The sequence below is a fragment of the Canis lupus genome, chromosome 34 (genome assembly GCF_003254725.2).
Source record: "Canis lupus dingo isolate Sandy chromosome 34, ASM325472v2, whole genome shotgun sequence".
Taxonomy (NCBI): Eukaryota; Metazoa; Chordata; class Mammalia; order Carnivora; family Canidae; genus Canis; species Canis lupus.
In genome coordinates, this window is record NC_064276.1 from 17,895,889 (window position 1) to 17,916,029 (window position 20,141).

General features: G+C 43.0%; 1 protein-coding gene across 1 annotated transcript in view; it reads right to left on the minus strand.

Moving 5' to 3' along the window:
* Positions 1-7,577: 7,577 nt before the first annotated feature.
* C34H3orf70 (chromosome 34 C3orf70 homolog) overlaps positions 7,578-20,141 on the minus strand; it is a 78,050-nt gene continuing 65,486 nt past the window's right edge. Inside the window, exon 2 of the mRNA XM_025451252.3 lies at positions 7,578-12,535. Coding sequence (XP_025307037.1) covers positions 11,979-12,535 — 557 coding nt within the window. The 3' untranslated portion in view covers positions 7,578-11,978. The remainder of the gene's footprint in view (positions 12,536-20,141) is intronic.

The following is a 20,141-nucleotide window of genomic DNA, read 5'->3' on the forward strand; positions in this document are numbered from 1 at the left end:
TCTTAGCAATATCTTTGTGGATCTGACTCCAAAGGCAAAGGAAACAAAAGCAAAAATACCATATGGGACTACATCAAACAAAAAAGTTTCTGCACAGCAACTGAAACCATCATCGAAACAAAAAGGCAACCTACTGAATGGGGAAATAATTTGTAAACCATATATCCAATAAGGGGTTAATAGCCAAACTATACAAGGAACTTATTCAACTCAACAACAATAACAACAACAAAACTTGATTTAAAAAAATGGGCTGAGGCTCTGAGTGGACATTTCTCCAAGAGAACATACAGATTGTCAACAAGCACATGAAAAGGTAGTCAATAGCACCAGTTATTAGGAAAATGCAAAACAAACCACAGTGATATATTCCTTAAGACTTGTTGGAATGTCAATTATCAAAAAGGCAATAAATAACAATTGTTGGAAAGGATGTAGAGAAAAGGGACCCCTTATATACTGTTGGTGGAAATGTAAATTGGTGCAGCCACTACAGAAAACAGCATGTTTATTCCTCAAAAAATTAAGATTAGAAATCCCATATGATCCAGTAATTCTACTCCTGGGTATTTATCCAAAGAATATGAAAATACTAATTCAAAAAGATATATGCATCCTTGTATCCATTTCAGCATTCTTTATAGTAACTAAGATAAGGAAACAACCGAGATCTCCATTGATAGATGAATGGATAAAGACGTAGTGTATTTATAAAGTGGAATTACTCAGCCACAAAAAAGAATGAGACTTTGCCATTTACAACAACACGGATGGAATTTGGGGGTATTATGCTAAGTGAAATAAATCAGAAAAAGACAAATACAGTATAATTTCATTCAAATGTGGAATCTTAAAAAAAAAAAAAAAAGCAAATGAACAAACAAAACAAACTCCTAGATACAGAGAAGAGACTAGTGGTTACCAGAGGCGAAGGGGGTAGAAGGGTGAGCAAATGAGTGAATGGGTGAAGGGGTCAACTGTTTGGTGAAGGATGGTGGTGACCACTTTATAGTGCACACAGATGTGGAATTATAAAGCTGTACACCTGAAACATATGTATGTTTTTATATGTATATATTTTAAGTGGTAGATCAGGGATTTGAACTCAGAACTGTGATTCCAGAGCTAGTAATGTTCCCTGCTCAAATTAAATATCAGATGCTGCCTGGCCTAAAATTACAGCCAAAGGCACTTGATATTCTCAAAGCAAAATTTGATGATTGCCCTTCTTCATTTTAAAGTCTAAAGAGCACAAGCTATTCTGAATATCAGAACCTGTTTCAACCTGTGAACCTGTGTTCAAATCAGGCCCAACAAACAACAAATTACCCTTCTTCAGCCCCTGAGCTATTTTATCAGTCCTTGAGTCTTTAATTTCTCACTCGAGTCACCGCACCACGGAATAAATTACAGCATCTTTATATTCAGGTCATGCCTTCCGAAGAGCACACCCTGGATTGGATTCGAAGAGCCTTCTTGTCTCACCTAAGGGTAGACGAGAAAGGACTCGGAGTGCTCGGTGGCACTTGGCAGTGAGGACGTGGCAGGCCTGAGCTGAGCCCCAGTCCCTGCCATCTGGAAGCCACCATCCCTGTCCTCTCTCATGGCACAGAGCAGATGTTCTACTCTGCAGTGATGTCAGGTCCTGCTCCAAAGCAGTTCCTTCGGGACAAATATTTGTCTGGAAATATTTCTAGACTCAGCAACAGCAGCAGTTTTGCTGACATCTCCATGGAGCTCACGGAGGGGAGTGGGGGAGCTCCCAGGATCAAGGAGCGGACAGCTGCAAGTGCCCCCCCTCCCCCCACCCCCACCCCCACCTCCACCCCCCATCCCCGCTCCGGCCCCAGTGCTGGGCTCCAGCTGCTCTGCTAGGCCCTGTGCTCACCCGGTGGCTGTGACGGGTGGTAAAGGGCCTGGGGAGGACGTTTCCATAGACCCTTCGGTGCCATTTGGGGAGGGCAGGTACTTGGTCTGAAGCAGGTCTTCTCACGCTGCCCCTGGGAGGGAGGGGAGACGGTCCTCTGAAAGGACACCAAGGCCCTGCTGGGGGAGCAGAGTGATTCTGGTTGGTCGGCAGGGCAGTGCCGGTTACAGCTCTGTCCTTCCTTACACCTGGACAGTAGGAATCGGAGTACCCCGTGGCCCCCCGAGGACGGTTCCTCTCATCTCCCGGCTTCAGCTGCACGCCCCCCGCCCACCGTGTTTGCACCCCCTCCTCCCGACGCCCAGTTCTCCACAAAGAGCAGAATGGACTGCTGGAAAGAGCGCCGGGTTGCCAGTCAGGAGCCCGGGGTTCTAGGCCCAGACCCACCACTGGCCCACACATGAGCTGAGGAAGGCTGTTTGCTTTTCTGAAAAATAAAAATAAAAGCAATCTGCTCCATCTCTAGCAAAGGTCCAAGTGATGGGTGGGAAGATGCTTTCCAAAGATAACACTGCCAAACCAGAACCTTCTGCGGTGAGGGGGAGGGAAGGCGTTTGTGGAAGAGGAAAGCCAACAGGGGCCTCATCAATGATGAATGCTTTAGTGAATAAATAATTCAGAGCTTTGGGGATCCTTTTAGAAACAGTATGTTTCCACTCAGCTCCGCCTGCTGAAAATGTTTTTCCAAAGGCGCATCTCCAGAATCAGACGCCTTTGACGTGCCCAAAGACTCGGGGAAGGCCGCTTGGGGTACTGTCCTCTGGGCAGCCCACGTCAACCCCAGGCCCTAGCCGGAGCGCCCGGAGCTTCCAGAGGGCAGCCCTGGCTCATCGGGTTTCATCCCGGGGCCCCTCTGTCGGCCACCAGCCCCCTCCACACGCGGCTACTCTATGAAGCCTTGCACAGCTCCTTGAGGGAAGTGGCAGTTTGACTCCCCTTTTGTCCACCCGTGGGTGGTTTCCTGTCTGTTGCCGTCACTTGAGAGCAGAATCGCATTCTGTAGACTCCGGTGTCCTCGTTGGCACGGTGCTTAAAATGTAACAGGTATCACCAGGTTTTCCTCAAAATGCTTTTTCTACGGGCAGAAATGTTCACAAACCCTACGTGTACAGCTGGGTTAATTCAGTGAAGACATCGGGGTGCAAGCAGCACCCAGATCCAGCAGGTAGAAAGGACCAGCACCTCAGAGGTCCCTGAGCTCTGTTCCGCACGCGCCCTACGTTACCACCATCCTTCCACGGCAGAGCTCTGACCTTCCCATAAACAGAGTTCATCACGCGCTTTGGGAGGTAGCTTCTTCGCCTCCAGTTATGTTGGAGATCCTCTCTGTTATCCTCCTCCTGACCAGCCGCCGGTCAGTCCAGCAGAGGACTAAACCGCCATTTAGCCACGGTGTTAACGGGCACTTAGGCTGTCCCGTACGGGCCTATTCCCACTCTTCTCCCCGGCTCGTGGTGAACACGCTTGCAGTTCCGTTGGCTGTAAGCTTAGGAATGACTTTGCAGGGTCCAAGGGTAGGTCTACTGGACACCTTCTACCTGCCGGCATGAATGAATGTCTACTGCTCGGGGGGACAATGGGATAGGTAAGATGCACACCCCCCTTGCACCGTCCCTTCCTGAGCTCGACTTTTGGTGCACAAGCCCGGATATCCGCCTCTCGCCCCAGCCACGGCTCGCTGCTTAGCTCAGGCGGCTGACGGATCTGCTTACTGAGCTGTTGGCGGGGCTGGGCCTCAGCTTCGCACTGGGGCACTTCTCCAAAACTGACTAGCCCAGTGGCCCCCATTTCTACCGGACATGTCCCCTCAGAACTCTGCACCACATCCATCTCAAAGGTCAGGATTTGATGGGGGAGACGGGGGAGTGGGTGCCATGCTCTGAGATCTCATCGTTTGCCCAACCCAGGCTCTTCTCTCTAGGAGGATGTATTAGCTCATCACCCTTCAAGATTCCCACACCACACCCTCACCTCCACCTGAGATGATGATTCCTCGGTTCATGTTCCCCTTTGCTGACCTATGACCCCATTATTCCCTTTTGGAGTGGCTGTATCAGACATAACATGGGGCTGAGTGACTTCCTGTTTGATTCAGAGAACATATGGCAGCTCCACGAATTCACAGCCTCTCTGCCTCTTGAATATGTTGATTATGGGATGAAAATAAATTCTTTGGGGGTAGAACTGATCCCCTTGGGGCCCCCCGTAATCTAAAAGGACACCCAGCAAATTCCAGTTAGACCCACTGATCTTACACTGACCTCTGTGACCTATCCAGAGATTGCTCACTGAGGGTCCCACATTTACCTTGGAGAACCCAAATCCTCAGTCTTCTCCATACACTCAGTGCAGCCCCTAAATCATGCTAGAGTCAACTCTCTTTATTCTAGATTCCCAGGTTGAACAGGCTGTATGGATCCCTGTGCAAGCCCACCCAGGCCTCAGTGAGCACCCCCTCCATACACAGAGCAGTCGCCCCACCCAGGGTCTTCCCCAAAGCTCCTGGCCTGTGTGGCCTCCTAGAGCGGTACCATGGATAGACTCCAATGGCTTTTTCAGGCCATTCTATAGATACGTGGATGTGCTTACATTTGCTTTGTGAATTTTGGCATCATAGTTCACGCAGGCAGGTTCTAAACATGAGGGAGTATCTCAGCCCTCAGGTATCAGATGTTCATGACTGGGTAATCAGAGTCAGGGTCTACACGGTCCCCTGAAATAAACTTGTCCAAAGAGGCAAGTCCATAACAGGGGATGACAGAAGGCTATGCAGTTGGCACGAAAGGCCCCACCCGACAGGGCTGGGAAGGGGAGAAAGCAGAGGCAGCTGATAACAAAAGTGCTACTACCTGAGGCCATTCCCAACAGAGTTCTGAGATCCAGGGCCACACCTGAGCACAAGGCAGTGTCCAGGGTCCCAGTCCAGACACAGGCCCAGGTCCAGCCAAGCTGGGCACAAAACCAGAGCGCCTCGGCAACAAGAGCACCATCAGGGGAGGCCCGAGGGCTGAGCTGTGGCCTGCTGATCCCTCCATTAGAGCTAGGGCTGGTCCAGACGGACTGTGGGGGGCCTGGGTGCGATGCACAACCGCAGAGCCTCAGGCGGGGGGAGGAGACAGACAGGTGAGGGAGAGCAGAGGGAAGAGGCCTAAACATGAGAACAGGGCTTGACTGCACAGGCTCAACAAATGAGGGAGTCACACCAACTGGATTTGGAAGCTCAGCGGACACTTGGAGCCCTGGCTCTGCTACTTAACCTGCCATGGACGACTAACTTACCTGCCTCTATAGTCGACTCAGCTACTGGTTGCTTCAGCTATAAACTCACGGAATCATCATCTCCCATCTCCCACACAGTCACAGGGTGTGGACGATAGGGTGACATCTGGGAAAACGCCTGGTCACGTCCCCATTCAGACGCTGCATGCCTTTGCTTACTTCACAGTGCTGCGTGGTCATCATCTCACAGCGACACTCCAGATCTCTTTCTTGGGATAAATCATCTGGGGTCTGATGCCAGGTGATACAGAGGGCTAGGGTATCCCACCCGAGCCCAAGGCTTCTGATCTCCTGTCTCCAAATTCACATGCAGGGCTTCAGGCTGGGGACTGAGAAGGACAGTAAGAATCAAATCCTCTCCTCTTTCTCCAACCCACGGGTGCAAGAACTTTCCATGCACGGTTGGAGGCCTGGAATGGGGTCAGTGCTCAGTGGGGTGGGTTAGCTCAAGGACACACAGTCCCCTGTCCACCCTTTAGTCTCATCCAGCCGATGCCTTTAGCAGGTGAGTCACTGCCCAGACTTGCGGGCTCTCCACTTCCATCCTACACACCCAGCCAATGCTCCGCCTGCACTCACTGTCCTAGGACTCATCATCTTCAAAATAAGTTACTGGGTTTATGATTGTAAAAATAGTATCAATTCATTTTGGAGAACTAGGAAAATTCAAAGAAGCAAACAGAAAACACCACTAATACCTGGCATGTTTGCTTCGCCCTGCTCTTCATTTCCATCAGCTTCCGTATTTGCCTGGTTCCTGAGAAATCCATCTGACCTCTGATGCACCTCCTTGAACCCAAGGAGCCTGAGTCCCAAGGTCCTGCCTTACTCCCTTCGGTCGGCGCAGAAATGGGGCCGCACGGCAAGGGTTAAAGGCATTACTAGTTCGCAGTGATTGAAATGTAATGAGGACAAGACGCTAAATTAAAGTTCATTGCAGAATAAAAGTGTATGTAGTCACACTCGTAAGAGCTACCATGAGTGCCTTGGAGAACCTGGCGATACAATTACGTAGAGCTAAGTGAGTAAATCCACACACAGAAGATGAGATTGGCTGTCGGCAAAAGTCATTTTAAGACCAGTCGCCTCACGCGGACCGCTGGCAGGCCGTGACGACACACGGAAGCAGCAGCCCGGCCAAAGCGCTGACGTATCCGCAGCAAGACGGGGTAGTCTGTGGAGCACGGGGAAGGGAGAGCGGAAGGCAGGCCCGCGGCGTTTCTCCCACCCTGCCCGGGAGCAGCCCACCGAGGCCCGGCCGCAGCCCGCGGGCAGGTGGAGGCTGGGTAGAGGCCGGCAGCCCTCGCCCTCCGCTCTGCTCCCAGGTTCCCTAGCGGCCTCCTGACTCAGCCTCCAGCCACCTGAGGGGGGCGAGGTCTACAGAGCCAGCGACTGGGGCAGAGGGCCCAGAACTGAGGTCCAGGGCCAAGGTACCTGCCCGGTTCAAGTGTGACTCCCGCCAAGCTGTGCCACTTGGGGCGAAAATATTCACTCCCTGAGCACTTTTTCCCGGTCCATGGAGTGCAGGGCCGAAATCTCCCTCAGGGGTGCTGTGAGGCTTGCCTGCAGAAAGCAGGAAGCTTGGCTAGAATTAGTAATAATAACGCCGGCAGCCGGGGTGGCTGAGAGGTTTAGCGCCGCCTTCCGCCCAGGGCATGATCCTGGAGACCCGGGATCGAGTCCCACGTCGGGCTCCCTGCATGGGGCCTGCTTCTCCCTCTGCCTCTCTTTCTCTGTGTCCCTCACGAATAAATAAAATCTTAAAAAAAAAAACAATAATGCCACTGTTAATACTGACATGTCAATTTATTCAGCAGTCTCTAGGAAGGTTATTCAATGAAATCCAACCCCAGGAGCTGCTCTTTTTTAGGTGTGAATTAAAGAATCGAGCCTCTGGATTTGCCACGCTGAGGTCTGGACCCTGTGCCTTGGTGATGAAGCGACTGCACCCCCAAGGACCTGTGGTTAGAACTGTCTCACATGGCCTGTGTAAACCAAATACAAAGCTGTGGCTTTGCTGAACTAAAAGACTGTAGGGGAATCTAAGTTTTATTAGTATAAAATGATGTAGACAACAAAAAAGTTCTTGTTACCAAGTGTTCTGGGAGTTGTTGTGAGCAGTTGACCGTATGACCAACATGGGTCATAATACTCACCTGCGCTTCATAGTTGTTGTAAAGTCTAAGTGTAATAATGATGTAAACTGCGTATTTCCTGGCACAAAGCAAGCACTCAATACGTGTTTCACATTTCACAAGTGCGGGTTTTGGTTTTTGTTTTGTTTAGTTCACAATGTGTTACTTAAACCAGAAGGAAGCTCCCCGAGGAAGAAAGCAGGGGGAGAGAATATTCCAAACTCCAAAATATCAGATTTGTGCTGGTACAAAAGAAAAAATTACATTTATTTTACAAGTAAGTATTTTCCTAAAGTATTCTACACAAAGGAAAGTTGAGCTGTCTGTAGGAAAACAATATAATTTTAGGAAATTACAGAAGGGTCAACATTGTGCTTAAAACTTTAAAGCAGACAGGTGCAAAAACTAGCATAGCACAGTAACTGGATATTGCAAGGTATGAACAGCCTTAAAAAGTGAATGTGGACACAATGATATGGAAGCTCAGTATTAAAGCCTCTAGTGATGATTTGCTTTCAGAACCTGTTCATACTAAGAGCACTGCTTCAGTCTAAACAGAACCCAAAGAACTCAAAGCACTAACAGAAGCATGGCCCTTTCACACGCAGTACAGTCAACTCTCCATGCCCCAGAGTAATGAAAGGGAGCAGTGACATAACATTTTTAAAAGGTAAATAGTTCCAAAATTAATTCTGAGAAGTGCCCTTATACTTCTGTTTGGAGGTGAGAAATACTGACATCCCTGGAATTCAAAGCAACAATAGAGCCAGTAGAACTCCTACTTCTTTCCCTCTGCCTTCTCCCCAGTGGCAAGAGGCACATATTATTTACCAAAAAGCCTAAAATGCAACTGGCCTCCTCAGCTCTGGCTCCCACCTCCTGTCTGGAGATGGGAGTAGGACAGAAAACCGTTAAAATATTTCCCACCTGTAAAAAGCCAAAACATGTCAATACAACTTTGCAATCAAGATGGAAAAGAAATCAAGAGCTGACGTATAAATATTAGTTTAACTTGTGCTTTTTTTTCCTTGCCTGGCGTATTTATAGCGCCAAACATATCTGGGTATTTTGACAGCTTTCTAAAATAGGTGGTGTCCTGTTACCCAAATAGAGAAATTTGTATAAAAGGAGTTTGTTATGATTAATCCCAAGAGAATGGTTTCAAATAGGCCAGGAAGTGGAGGTTAAAAAATAAAACCACCAGTCCTAAAACAGTATCAAATCCTAGATCAAATCCAAAAGCTACTTCAGGACAACCACTTCATGGTTTTGTTTTGGTTTAGGTGGTTTCATTTGTTTTGGTTTTGTATTACCTTGAAGTACATGTCTTCCTCTTCTAGGAAAACAACTGATTTTTCTCCAGGGTTTTCCTCAAATTCTTCAATTCTTAAAAATTACAAGGTAAAAAAATACCTAATTTGACTGTAAAGCCATATTTGTTAATGTACCAAATAGTTTTAACCACAAAAGCATTTTAATTGTTTTGTCTTTTCTCATAAAAGTTATGAGCATATTTGAAACTTCAAAATTCTAAAATAAATATTGGTTTGATAAGAAAGCTAAATTCCATACAGGACTTACTTTGCATCTTCCACCTAACAGCCTTTACACCAACTTTCAGGTAGTGGGAATGGTGTGCCAGGTTTACATCAAAACCCCCAAAAGCAGTTTCTCCATCCACACAACCCAACTCTTTGCTCTCAGTGAGCAAACTCACACTATAAAGTTTTCATGTATAAGTATTAACCAAAACACTACTTAACATGACTGTGTTTGAGGTCTATAATACACATCGCAGTCTAAACATTTTCTAAAGTGCCTATAAATATGCTTATACAAATGAGCAATATAATATCAGGTTTACAGAGAAATTCCTTTATATAATATATAACAGATAGGCCTAGAATTTAAGTTGTAAATATACATTTTTATATCCTTATCAGTTGTTTTTGGAATGCAAGCAAAAAGAAACAATTCTGGTTCAATCATATATATGATTTTCAGAGAATTATTAACAGTGCCAGGACAAAGAAATTCTTGCTTGTGCTTGTTTAGAAAAGGCTATTTTTAGATCCAGGAGCATCTGATATTTAGAATCCAATGGAATATCTCCAATTCTATAAAATAGTAGCAAGTGAAGCTTAGTGAGTTTTAATTACAAAGAGATTGTGCAAATATTTAAAGTGATTATCAACCATTATTAAATCCAAAAATTCCATTAAAATCATGGGTAATCTGACTGGCAGTTCAGGAGTTTAAAAAAGAGGAACCTAGGCCAAAGTCATAGATGTTACTGATAAAGGCTCTGGCCCTGACACAGCCAGCTTCAGGTCACAGCCCTGTGACCACATATTTCCATGGCTTTGGAGACCTGGTGGTTGACTCCAATCAGTTTAATGAAGGGGAATGTGCGCCCAGAGTTTAGAACTGATAGGAAAGGTGTAGAGAAAGAATACCTTCCATCTGGCCCCCCGGGGGGCTTCAGTTAGCTCCCCCCCAGGGCAGGTACACACAACCTGATGTTGCTGCTACAACCCTGAGTACACAGCGGCTGGCTACACTGCTCGGCTCAAAGGATTGGGCTTCATGCCCTCCCCTTCAGCTGGCTTCTCCACCATGGGAGGCACTGAGGACTCGGGCAGGCCCATCAGATGTCTATCCCCCAGCCATCTGGGCCAGGGAAGCCCCTCTCCCCACCCCTGCCTCCACCTGCCCTTTCCTGTACCCTGCTGTTCTGGAGCCCCTCTCACCACCTTCCTGGTTAGACTAGTTGACTCTAAGTTTTGGTAGCAGGAACTTTATGCTGCATTCTCATCTAGCATAGGAAGTTTTAACTAACACTGTTTTCAAAGGAATATGCATCCTCTGCTTTCTAAACCCTAGGGATGTTTTGGGCACCTAAACCTAACGGAGCGCTTAGAAATCACTTTAGAACTACAGATACAACTAAGAAAGCAGACTCTGCCTACAGTGATTTGTGAAGGATGCCAAATGGAGGCTTCAGGCAAGAACACAATGGGCCTCTTCTTATTTCTTAAAATACAAACTAACGTGACAAAGAAGAAATGTGCAAAAATGAGGACAGAGCATGAGATAATGCCACAAGAGCACGCTCATGGTTAAGATATAAGAAATATTTCTCTATCCCCACCTTTGATAGTTCTAGTTTCATTAGGGCCATATTTTAAACTTCCTGGATTCTTAACTACGCCTCACAGAAGGCAGATTTGGAGAAATGGCAGATAAGCAACTCACACAAAAACACCTTATATAAATGCAAATTAGGAGAATTCTGAAGAGAGCTAAATAAGAAAGTGTTATTCACTATTTTGTGAGAGAAAAGAGAACATGTACAACAGACTATGACTATTACTGTAGTAAAGTGAATATTACACAAAATATTTTCTCCTGACTTAGCAGCACACTATTTCAACTGCTTTTGCATTTGCATTAAAAAATCCATGCATCATACTGAATTCTATTCCATTTTCTCACCTAAGCCATTCTAATGCTTCATACAACCAAACGAAGCAGAATTAATCAAACCTATTAGATTCATTCCTAATCCCTAAAGGACTGCTGTCTTTAGCATTTCCATGCTAACTAAAACTATTATTGATTTTTTTTTCTTAAGACGTCAGATGTGGCTGCCTCCTAAATATAATACCTATATAACTTCCTAAAAGTTTTCCCCAGATTTGAAGAACAACTAAGAAAACAGGGAAATGCTGAGGAACCCACCCAAGAGGCTAGCTTGAATGCTGCAACACATTCTCCAGGGCAAGCCTAATCTCTCTCTCCTTGCCCTGGGTTCCCAGAGCACTCTGGATCCCGTGACCTGCATGCGTTGGCCCAGTCCTCTGTTGGACCGTGGACCCCCTCCTGTCAGGAGTCAGGGCTCATTCAGTCTGCATGCCCATGCTGCACCCTGCAGAGTGGAGCACTCAGCTAAAGCTGGACTGAACATGAAACTGCAGCTGTCAGCTCTTCTTCAGTGAAGGTCTAGCTCCACCCCAGATCATGCACAGTATGCGACCACTGGCCATAACTAGGCGTTGAACGGGGTCTTCGGGAACCTCCAAAAGTAAGCCGAGGCAACAGTGGCCCAGACCCATGCAGGTGGTGGGAAGAAGGGAAAAGGGACAGAATGGCACCTACTGGTGCCCTCTCTGTTCCCCTCTCATGAGCTGATTCCCATATGACCCTAGCAGGGGAAGGATCCCTGTCAGCACGCAAGAGGAAGGCCTAGAGGGCTGTGTGTGTGTGTGTGTGTGTGTGTGTGTGTGTGTGTGTGTGAAGAACTGGCTCCTTCACTGCCTCCTTCACTCCGGGTAGCTCCTCAACCTGATCCATGATACTCTGCCATCATCACGTCATTGCTTTCGAAGTTCCCCGTGAAATTAAGGCTGGGTCACAATTCATGACACCAGATGCTACATAGAAAATAAGTCGAGATACAAAAGAAAACCATTTATAAGAAAAAGAATGTTTCAGTTATAAGACTAATGTAAGAGTGATGCTAATCAGCAGATGGTTGTTAGGGGTAGAAAATACCAACTGCATTGGAAAAAGGATCCATCAGGCAAAAGTACAAAAGCTCAGCATGGATCAGAGGCCATGGCTTCCTGCTTCGACTCTCACACGGTGGTTTCTATTGTCTCAATCACTTCCAGATCAGACTGCGAGGGGGAGAGAAGGGTGCACTCATCCGGCTCCCAGCTGCTCTCTGGACTGTAATCTTCCTCTGAACTCAGTTCTGCTCCTTCTTCCGTGTCCTCATCACACGATTCCACATAGTGAGCCCCGATCGCATTGATCCCGGAGTCCTCAGAACTCGAGGGAGAAGAGCAGTGATCTATTTTTGGTGTATTGCTCTCTCTTGAAATTAAGGCATCGTGTGCAGAGACCTCCTCAGGGCTCATTTTGTGGGAATGCGGCGTTGGCTGCTTCTGCACATAACACATCTTCCCATTAATACATTTAACCTGATAGTTGTCGATAAAGAGGTCTGAGATCATACAGTACCTTGGTGAGTCAGGGGGTAGGGGTGGCTGGAAGACAGATGCAAATTTCAAAAAGTGTTCAGTGAGTGACACTGAGATCTGAATGGTGTTTGTGGGTTCTCGAGGCTTTGCAGGAATCTCAGTGCTTGGAAGCTGCTCCACAGGGGTCATAGGCTGATACACATATTTACCTGTGGGGAACACAAAAAAGCGGTTAAACTCTAAGAGTATAACACAAACTACATTAACGTAGCTATACCAGTTTCTTTCTGAGGACTCAGATGTTTTAAAAAATATTTTAACATCAAAAGAAACCAGTAACAGAATCATTCAACATTGTTATAATCAATGAAAAATACAGCATAGTACATAATAACATTATGGTATTTTCATCTAAGAAACTCAACACACTGTAAGTTTTAATTTATGTCTTTCTAATATCTCTGAAGTGGGTATACACTAAAATATTTATTTTATAGACAATTTTCAATGTTCTACCCTTCACACTATAGTACCAAATGCCCACCATATAGTATGGTAAAAAACATGCTATAAAATAGCATACTATAAAATTCTAATTCCATTCTATCTTTAATAATTAAGTATTAACATATGTGTTAATATATACATTTAAAAACTGAAGGGCTATATACCAATTTATTATCAGGATTACAGAAAACTTTCACATTTTAGGTTTCTGTTTTAATCAGAATATATATATGCACACATTTAATAGGTAATGGTCTACAGAGTTGTCTAGCTACCAGCAATGGCTGGGGCAAGGTAATAAAGTGTTAAATTATCTCTTTCAAGACCCAAGCTCATCCATGGCCCAATAAAGAGATGTTCTCCCTGCCACCACTCCACTAGCACTGAACAACCCAAGCCAGCAGAAGCAAGGGTAGGAATGGTGTAGGGGATGACCGACTAGGTGTTTCCAGGAAACCAAGAAGCTTATCTCCAAACTTTCTGCTCTGAGCAGGGTTTCACATAGTTCATCATGGAAGAGAACCCTAAATAGATTTGTTCCTAATGTGTCTCTTTCTTCTTTCTCTTTTACTTCACTCAACATTTTGCAAGCCTCTAAGCCACTTTCCTTAGCAAGTGCTAAGGAAACAGAGAGGAGTCTGTACATCTAAAATGACTTCAAAATAGAAATTTGGAAATAAAACAAACAAACAAAAAGCCAAATCTGAAAAACTCAGACAAAGCAGCAACAACTTGTCGGCACCATCTTGGGTTTTTCCTAATACAGTTGATTATCAATCAGTACACACTGTATCTTCTGCGTATTTATGACAGTGCTTTTTAACCTTAGCACTATTGCTATTTTAGACCAGATAATTCCTTGTTGTAGGGGGCTGTCCTATACACTGTAGGGTGTTTAGCAGCATCCCTGACATCTACCCATTTAGAAGCCTGCACCTCCTCTGCAGGCTATGACAATCAAAACTGTCTCCAGATATTGCCATAGACTCTTAGGGGTCAGAATCGCCCTGGCTGAGAACTACTGCCTCATGGGTGTCTCTTTCTAAGCAACTCACTCATTGTGCATGGCACCTGCTCCTGTTTATTTCTTGGTCACACTGGAAATTCTAGGACAGAAATCACATCGTAAGGAAAACTACCTTAGACGTTTTAACAACTTATTTAGGCTTTGGAAGAACAGTAATTTCAGATCAGAAATGTGAGCAGCAAACTAGGCCATAAATAGTGCAACATCAGTAATCTATTAAGATCAATCAGCCTACCTATATTTTTTATTTGTTTCCTATTGTACAAAATGTAGGCTTAGTTGTTATAATTAGATTCCTCAAAAAATACATTCAGCTTCATTCTGGAGTAACACACAGAAAAGGTACACTTAAAACTGTTAAGCCTTTGGGTTCCTAGGTCTGCTTTGAAGCCTGGACATATATCATGCAAACCCAATATGGTCTGATAAAAATACAAGTGAGAAGAACCCATCACACCTCCCTGGGGAACTATGTTTCAAATATACCAGTTATCTTTTTTTTTAAAGACTTTATTATTTGACAGAGAGCACAAGTAGGGGAATGGCAGAGAGAGAGAGGTAGAAGCAAGCTCCCCGATGAGCAGCAAGCCTGACATGGGGCTCGATCCCAGGACTCTGGGACTATGATCTGAGCTGACGACAGATGCTTAACCAACTGAGCCACCCAGGAGCCCCTCAAATATGCCAGTTATCTTTATTTCTTTATTATCTGTAAAGATAGTATAGCATTACTACTTTCCAAGAAAAGTTCAAATCAACAGGACTAATAGTTTGGTATAATAGGACCTCCACATCCAAGCATCACAGGCATTATCAGCCGAAGGGGAAAAGAAGGCAGAACTTTGAGCCTCCCCTCCAATCCTCTAGCCCCAAGAGAAATACAAAGACATATCCTGCAAGGGCAGAGAAGGGACTACTTGCAAAACTTGGGGGACCACTCTCCTTATGTTCACAGAGCGGAGGTTGGTCTTTTCTATTCTTGGTTGCTGGACTGGTGGTGACTGAATTCACGAGGTTGTGGATGACAGGCACTCAAGAAATGCCTGCAATAGGATGCTCATGAAGTTCATTCTGGCCCAAGTGACCTTTGGTTTAGTTATCCACTTGTCACATCTGTAGAAGTTTACAGAAGTTCTTCCTTAGACTCACAGGGTTCAGGGTTTATTTAGGCCACAGGAGGAGGGACTCCATTAAGCTTGACTTTGGGACTTTTGTAACCACTCTGTCCTACTCTCACTTACCCCACGTGGCCCTACCCTCTTTTCCTCCTTTGTGCTTCTTCAAGAATTCTTTGCTCTTTCTCCTCATCTCAGTTCTTCTATGTCTTTCTTTCTCTAGTCCTGTCTTCTCCAAAGCTCTGTTTTTCTTCCTTGAAGTGTAGCAAAAGAGAAATGCAGCTGGGAGACAAAGATGTGCAGAATACTGCATTCCAGATCCCATCTGCTTCTGTAAGTTACACCTATTAAATATGCTTACTCTGAGCTAAGGTGACAGCCCATTATCTGGTGGCATGGGGATACAGATGCATAGAGGAAGGCACAGAAGAAAAAAAAACAGTAAAGATGAAAAAAAAATTAAAAATAAAAAAACAGTAAAGATGGCCAGATGAGAAAGTAGGTTTAGTAAACATCTTTCAAACACCAATTATGATATAAATACTATACTGCTTTTCTTATAAACACATAATTAACAGGAGAAAACAAACTCTATTAAGGATTTGGTTTTGTAAAGAGTCCAGAAGGGTTTGTACTTTGCTCCACTCCCCAGTAACGTCTGCCTTGTGGTATACTATACTGAGAGTCTATGTTTGTAATGATAGCCCTGAAGTATCACAAGATCCTGAATTATCAGAGAAATTCAATTATGTCTGCTATACTGTACTTACTAAGGGCAAAAAAAAATGAACTAACACACTGCAAAAGCAAGGACTGAAACAAAGGGGGTATCTGGCCACTTAGCCAGGAAATTCAATAACCACTATACTCTGTTCTCTGGACAGTCCTTTTAATTAAGGGTTTACTATGTTACTTAAAGAAATAAATAGATGAGAACTTTTAAAACTTAACAATCTCTAAAAGGAAAAGATTCTGAGAGAGAGACAGGACTTGCAGAACAGAAAGTAGAGAGAGTAAAAGAAAAATCTAGATATAATCCAGCAGTTTCACCTCTGGGTGTATACCCAAAAGGAATGAAAGCAAGGTCTTAAAGAGAGCAGTTGCATAACTATGTTCACAGCAGCATTATTCCCGGTAGCCAAAAGGTGAAAGCAACCCAACTGTCTATTGACCGATCAGTGGAAAAACAAGATGTGGAACAGATATACAATGAATATTATCTAGGCTTAAAGAGTAAGGCAATCCATGCTACAACATGGATGACCCTTAAAGACAAATACTTAAGTGAATTAAGCCAATCACCAAAAGACAAATACTACATGCATGATATGACTTATATGAGCCACCTAGATTAGACGAATTCACATAGGCAGAAAACAGAATAGTGATGGCCAGTGGATAAGAGAGAACAAGGAGCTGTTTAATGGGTATAGAGTTTCACTTTTATAGGATGAAAAGTCTTCTGGAGATGGGACAGTGGTGATGGTTATACCACAATATGAATGTAGTTGATACCACTGAATTATACACTTTAAAACAGTTACGATAATAAATTTTATGTGTATTTTACCACAATTTTCAATACTAAAAAAATCAGTATAATTTACTATATCAACAGACTGGAGGGGAAACTCCATAGGACTCAGAGTATATAAAGAATTCTTACAACTCAGTAACAAAACAAGCAGCCCAATTTTAAAAAAGAGTGAGGCTGGGGTGCCTGTATGGATAAGTTGGTTGGGCCTCCAACTCCTGACTTCAGCTCAGGTCATGATCTTGGGGTTGTGAGACCAAGCCCTACATTGGGCTCCCCACTCAACAGGGAGTCTGCTTGGGATTCTCTCCCTCCCTTTCCCCCTCCCCCTGCTCGCATGCTCTCAAGCACGTGCTCTCCCTCTCTCTGGGGTAAATAAATCTTTAAAAAAAAAAAAAGGAGTGAGGTTATATAAGGGCAACAACAGGAATCCTTGTAGTGATGGAAATGTTCTGTAATTTGACCATATCACTATCAATATCTTGGTTATGATAATGAATAACTGCTTTACAACTATAGCTGTCACTAGGGAAAAGCAGGTAAAGGATATATGGAATCTCTGTATTTTTTGTAAATGTACATGTGACTCTACAATTTTTTTCAAAATAAAAAATATAATTTAAAACAATGGGGAAAAATCCCCAAAGAAGTGATGTTGGACCCTTTTCAATGCATTTTATTAGGAGATAACATGCTGCTGATCTCATTACAGATGATGGTAACTTTGAGCACTTGTTTAATGTGGTATCTAAGTTTCTCCAATTGAAAAGTTAGTAATTTTCCTTTATATCACTAAGAATCTTTGTGAAAAGAGAATTCTGAGACTGTGCAAAGATCCCATTTGTCACCATACTTTCACTTACTAACTTAAGCATGCACAGGTGTATCTGGTCTATTGTGGTGTTTGTCCAACAGTTACTTCCTATTTCTATCATTACTTCTATATTTATTAATAAGAATTCTATGTAAGCAAGAGCCATTCCTTCTCCTCCATTTATTTTTTCAATTATTTAAATTAAGCATGATTCATAGGTCTTTATTTTATTCTATGGATTGTAACCCACTGCTATCATTATTTACTTTGCAGCTCAAATGTCCCATATTTAACTCTGGGCTCCTTCAAGTGAGCACCTGTGTCCTCTCACCATGCCCCCATCCTTGTTTGGAGACTTTCTTGCTTTCTGGCATCATAGGATGTTACTGGCTTATCTTGTACTTCCACGCCCCAGTCAAGGAATCAGCCATTTTTCCATAGAGCTCTAGTGCCTTTTCTTAAGAACTTAAAACATCCTTAAGCTTGTTCTCAAAATATTCCCGGGAAGCAGTCTTAGCTGGCTAATGACTAAATCATTCACTAAATTCATCCATAGGGAAGTGAATACTAAACCTCATTACAGTACTTAATATCCATTAAAAAAATATCAAAAAATAAAAATATAGGTCACAAACACATTAGCTTATCTGGAATCTTTTTCAAGGGAGCTGAAATCATTTTCTCAATAATGAAGCTGACTATACAACAACAGTAAGATCACAAAAACCAATTGTGATCCACAGTGAAAAATAATTTTCAGACATCCTGTTTCTTTTTTAGGGAACCTGGTTCAACATTTTCAGCTGTTTCTCAACTAGAGGCTGATCAAGACCACAAGATAAGTAACTTCCACTATTCTTTCGGAGTCTGAGTTCATAACTATCTTGACTGTTCTCCCCCTTTAGTGTTTAGCAATAATATTAGTACATACTTTTTAAACAATGCCTTGATGGGATACTAAGAAAGATTTATGTTCTCATTCTGATTCTTTGGTTTAAAAAAGAGAAAAGGAAGAAGAAACAGAATATTTAATTACTTTCTCAAGCTCATGTAACACAACAGAAGTCAGTTCTAGGACCCAAACCTTGTGGTCATATTTGTTCCCTATGAGGGTACTCATTATTTCATTCATACAGTTTAGATAATGCTCTTATTATTTACACTGTCATTCTCTACCATTAACTTCAGCTAATATTCCAATGTGTAACACAGTGTAAATACATAGCAGATTTATTTCCTTGAAAGAATTTTTTTTCTTTAGGTTTTAGAGCACAAAGGAAAGGGGAAAAGAAAACCCAGATAAATGTAAAAAATAATTTATATGCCCTATTAAGCTATTGTATGCACTTCGTTAAACTATTTTTTAGAACAATTGTGCATTTTGATTCTTAAAAAAGATCCTTTGGGAGGGAAATGAGCTTTTTGCTTTAACAGATAGTTTTCAGGACTATTAAATGTGTGTCCCCTTGACATATGAAGTACACTGCTCTCAGGGAATACAAAGTAATTTTAAAATTAGCCTTAGCAAAATATAATTAGAAAAACATGAGTGGCCTAAGGGAAATTGCATCCACAGTTCAGTTCTTTGATTTTATATAGTGAATCATGATTATGTTTATTTGATTCCCAAGGGCATTCATTATACTGAAAGTAATGTTAAATATCCTTAGTCAGCTATTTCTGCAATATACATTATTTACTAAGTTGAGTAGCATATCACAAACTAAAAACAAAAGACCATAGTTACTATGTATACATCTATACTTTTTTTTTTTTTTACTATAACCAATATTTTTTGTGGCCTTATCTGACACCCTGCTCCATTGGCAGTCAATATGCCATATTTTTATACTTCAATCTAGGTGAACGTTAAAGTTTATATACTGCCCAATATGTTAAAGTCCTCAATCAGAACTTTATGCAAGATCATATAGTTTCTTTGTTTTTCAAACTGGATAACCTTTAGCACATATTAATGTAAAGCAAAACACTAGTGAGACAGAGTATCAGGAGCAAGGATTATTTACTCATTTAACTACTATTTATTTACTATCTACAATGTTTATACTACTAAATCAGATGCTATGGGGAAATAGAAATACACCATGCAGTCATCATGCTTTGAGGAGCTCCTAGTTAAACTGGAGGTAGGGGTAGAAGATAATAAAGTAAAATTAAATTAAGAACTGAGTAAAACAAAGCTGTAATCATCAAGACAGTGTGGTACTGGCACAAAAACAGACACATAGGTCAATGGAACAGAACAGAGAACCCAGAAATGGGCCCTCAACTCTATAGTCAACTAATATTTGACAAAGCAGGAAAGAATATTCACTGGAAAAAGGACAGTCTCTTCAATAAATGGTGCTGGGAAAATTGGACAGCCACATGCAGAAAAATGAAACTAGACCATTCTCTTACACCATACACAAAGATAAACTCAAAATGGAGGAAGGATCTAGCAATAATCGCGCCTCAGATAAACTTCATTGGCTATGATACTGCCACTGTGCAAAGCCTGGATGAAAGATCTAAATGTGAGACAAGAATCAATCAAAATCCTAGAGAACACAGGCAACACCCTTTTTGAACTTGGCCACAGCAACTTGCAAGATACATCTATGAAGGCAAGGGAAACTAAAGCAAAAATGAACTATTGGGACTTAAGATAAAAACCTTCTGCAAAAAAAAAAAAAAAAAAAAGGAAAAAAAAAAAACCTTCTGCACAGCAAAAGAAACAGTCAACAAAACTAAAAGACAACCTACAGAATGGAAGAAGATATTTGCAAATGACGTATCAGATAAAGGGCTAGTATCA